Below are 3,529 nucleotides of genomic sequence, written 5' to 3' on the forward strand. Positions count from 1 at the left end.
AGATAGATAGATAGATAGATAGATAGTAATATTGTGGCCACCTGAGGGCGCCTCGTGTACCAAGATTAGTTACAGGACCATTGTTAGCATATTAAAATATGTTAATGAGGGTCGGGGCGTTTCCTGTTTTGGAACCTGAGTGTATATAAAGCTCAAACTGAGCTTCTGAATCCAGACTATAGTTATGTGCATGTACTGTATATTTTCTTTGTTTTTTGGTCTCTATCTGACTGTGGTTGATTCCCCTCAGAGTTTCAACTATATCTGTGTGATTTTATTTTTTACATTTACAAAGGAAATATTGTGTTTTGATCCTGCATATCAGTTTATATCTTCGTAATGACCTCAAATGAAACTGACATTTACTCTGAGAATGTGCTTCTCTGCTATCCACTCCTGCCGGACTCCTGTCCAAGAGCTCTTCGTCTTACTGTCCTTAAAGTGGCATTGTATGTTTTCATGGTGCTGATGATCCTCATAACAGTTTTTGGGAACCTGCTGATCATCATCTCCATCTCTCACTTCAAACATCTACAGTCTCCAACTCATCTGATCGTTCGCTCTCTGGCTGCCAGTGATTGTCTGCTGGGCTCTTTGGTCATGCCGTACAGCATGGTGCGATCTGTTGAAGGCTGCTGGTATCTGGGAAATGTTGTGTGTAAAGTGCATTCAAGTTTGGACATGACTTTCAGCATCTCTTCTTTAATACATCTCAGTTTAATATCTGTTGACAGGTACTGGGCCATTTGTGATCCTTTAAGGTACAAAATGAGGATCACAAACAACATTGTGACTGTATTTACTACCTTCACGTGGCTGTTTTCATTTCTCTACAGTTTTTCTGTTGTGTTTTCAGGTGTGAACACAATTGGTTTAGAGTCATTTATCATGCAGGTTTACTGTGTGGGAAGTTGTGTTCTGTTTTTTAACAAACAGTGGGGTCTTATTTGCTCACTTCTCACATTCTTCCTTCCCGGAATGATCATGAGCTCTCTGTACATGAAAATCTTCCATGTTGCAAGAAAACATGCAAAGGTTATGTCAGAAAGAGTGACTGTGGCGGCAGCAGGAGGATTGAAGAGCCAAAGCTCTGCGCAAAGAGAAGGAAAAGCAGCAAAAACTCTGGCCATTGTCATGGGTGTTTTTTATCTCTGCTGGCTGCCTTTTTTTACCGCCACTGCTGTTGATCCTTTCCTCAATTTTGTGACTCCTGTTGATGTTTTTGATGCTTTGGTTTGGTTTGGATACTTTAACTCCACTTGTAACCCATTGATCTATGGTTTTTTCTATCCACGCTTTCAGAAAGCTTTTAAGATTCTCATATCCACTTATATCTGTGGCTTCAATGACTCAAACACCTTGATACTTGAATGAATATTATCATATTTACTTTTATGCATATTTTAATGCCAGTCCATCCATGAATAAATAATGTTAACTTTGTTTATTAAATGTATAATATGTAAATTATTATATCTGGCATGCATTTTCCTCTCCATCCCAAATGTTAAACAGTAATGTCTTGAATTGAATTGAATCAGGACAATACTGAAATAATTTAATGCCTTAATGTTACAGTGTTTAAATTAATAAATTTGTAGCTAACTGTGATTTGCATATGTACATTTCTGAAATACATAACTTAGACAGTCACCTTTTATAACAGATCACTCTAAATTGTAATGTGGACTCATTACAGAGAGAGAGAGAGAGAGAGAGAGAGAGAGAGATACTGATATAGATCCTAATAGTTATTTAGCATTTTTTTCTGTAAATATAATTTAAAAAATGTTAAAAAAAATCATTATTCTTTGCAAAGTGCTGATGAATGTGTGCCAAAACGGACACTCATAAACTTAACACAAACAGTGTAAATACTACAATATTGAAATACTTTTATTGAAAAAGCTTTTAATGCAGGTTTTATGCAATTAGTAGAATAAATAACATTTGTTTTTTTTTTGTTTTTTTCTGCAATATCTAAATACTAAATACTTGTGTGGGAGAGATACACTGGACTAACCAAGATGGACAGGTTTATCCATGGTATAACATCTAACATAACAACCAAAGAGAAGATGGGGTTTAGGGTCAATTTGTGCATAAATGAATAAATAAAATCTGCAATTGAAAATGCCTTAATGCGTATAGCCTATTAAATAAAATAAAAAAAGTTTAAGTATCAAGTATTAGTCATTTAAATGTTACCAATGAGTTAACATGTCCATTTCTAACCAATACAGAGGGTTACCATGTGTTACAATGTGACATACCAGATTAAAATGGTCAAACTAAAATATAAACCTCTGGAACATGCTTGAATTATTCATTGACTTATTCACGTGCTGTAGGCTATTTGACTGGTAGTTCTGAAGCATTTAATATGAAATTATATCACAACCTTCTTTTCTTAAAAGGAGATACACAGTACAAGAAATCAAATTTCACGTAGCACTCGGGCAGCGATTGCACTACACATTTCTGTTATTTCTGTTAGTGAGAGTGCACATCACAGTTATCTCACTTTTGCAATCAATAAAATGTCATCTCAGGAAGAGGGAAATCCAGACTTAGAAGATTTGTTTGGCCTACTATTGCTATAAAAAAAAAAAAAAAAAGCCTTATCAGTATAACTAGTTTTTTTGTATTATGTGTCTCAAATTTTGTAAAATAGCTATCATCTGCATAAAATAAAGCTAGTTTTGGAAATGTTGTCCCTAAACTGTGCAAAATAAATCTCAAGTGCAAATAGTGCAGTTACAACCTACTATTGTCCCTGTCCCAAATGGAATGGCCTACTGGTTATAGTGGTAATTTAGTTTCTTTTTTAGTTTGTTTTTCACCAAGTGTTAGTTTACCTATACATTGTAAAACGTAGTTTTACAAATGGGGACAACCTTTGAAGGATATTCAAAAAACGTTTTTGGTCATCACATTAAAAATAATAATTGGATAATATTTAGACTTTTGAGTTATGAAGTGTGTCACGTTTACAGTCCGATGCTGACGAGCAGAGGAGAGGAAGGTCAAATATAAATACTTTTATTAAAGAAAGTAAACGCCAATAGAGAAAAACATAAATGAAACAGCGTGTAGAACACAACAATACCTGACAATGAACTGAAGAAACTGAAAAGCTTAAATAAACAGAGTGATGAATTCAATTCCGAACAGGTGATAACTAATTAATCAATAACCAGAGCAAAAAAATTAAGAGCGGGAAATTGAAAAACAGGTAACCAAGGAAATACAAATGAAAATGAAGACAAGCAGGCAGACTGTGTCAGCCTTTTCCCCTAGAGAAGGCACAACCTCACCCCATAACAGTTCGACTGAGGGAGCAAGGGCGGGGGCTCTGGAGGTGGACAAGGAGCTGGCGAAGAGATGGAAACAGGTAGGGATGCTTGTCGAAGGAACCAAGGTAGCGCTGACGGTGGAAGAACCCCTAGAGGAGTGGATGGTGGAAGGGCCCATGAAGATGTGGATGGTGGAAGGGCCCATGGAGGAGTGGATGGTGGAAGGGCCCATG

The 3,529-nt window shown here is 36.2% G+C and overlaps 1 protein-coding gene across 1 annotated transcript; it reads left to right on the top strand.

The window, feature by feature from the left end:
* Positions 1-339: 339 nt before the first annotated feature.
* On the top strand, positions 340-1,374 carry LOC306983924 (trace amine-associated receptor 4-like; the record flags this gene model as incomplete). The annotated part of the gene is made up of 1 exon (XM_079584785.1): positions 340-1,374. One exon carries the CDS (start codon positions 340-342, stop codon positions 1,372-1,374), a length of 1,035 nt encoding a protein of 344 aa, XP_079440911.1.
* Positions 1,375-3,529: the final 2,155 nt, after the last annotated feature.

The sequence above is a fragment of the Phoxinus phoxinus genome, assembly GCF_949152265.1.
Source record: "Phoxinus phoxinus genome assembly, chromosome: 16".
Lineage (NCBI taxonomy): Eukaryota > Metazoa > Chordata > Actinopteri > Cypriniformes > Leuciscidae > Phoxinus > Phoxinus phoxinus.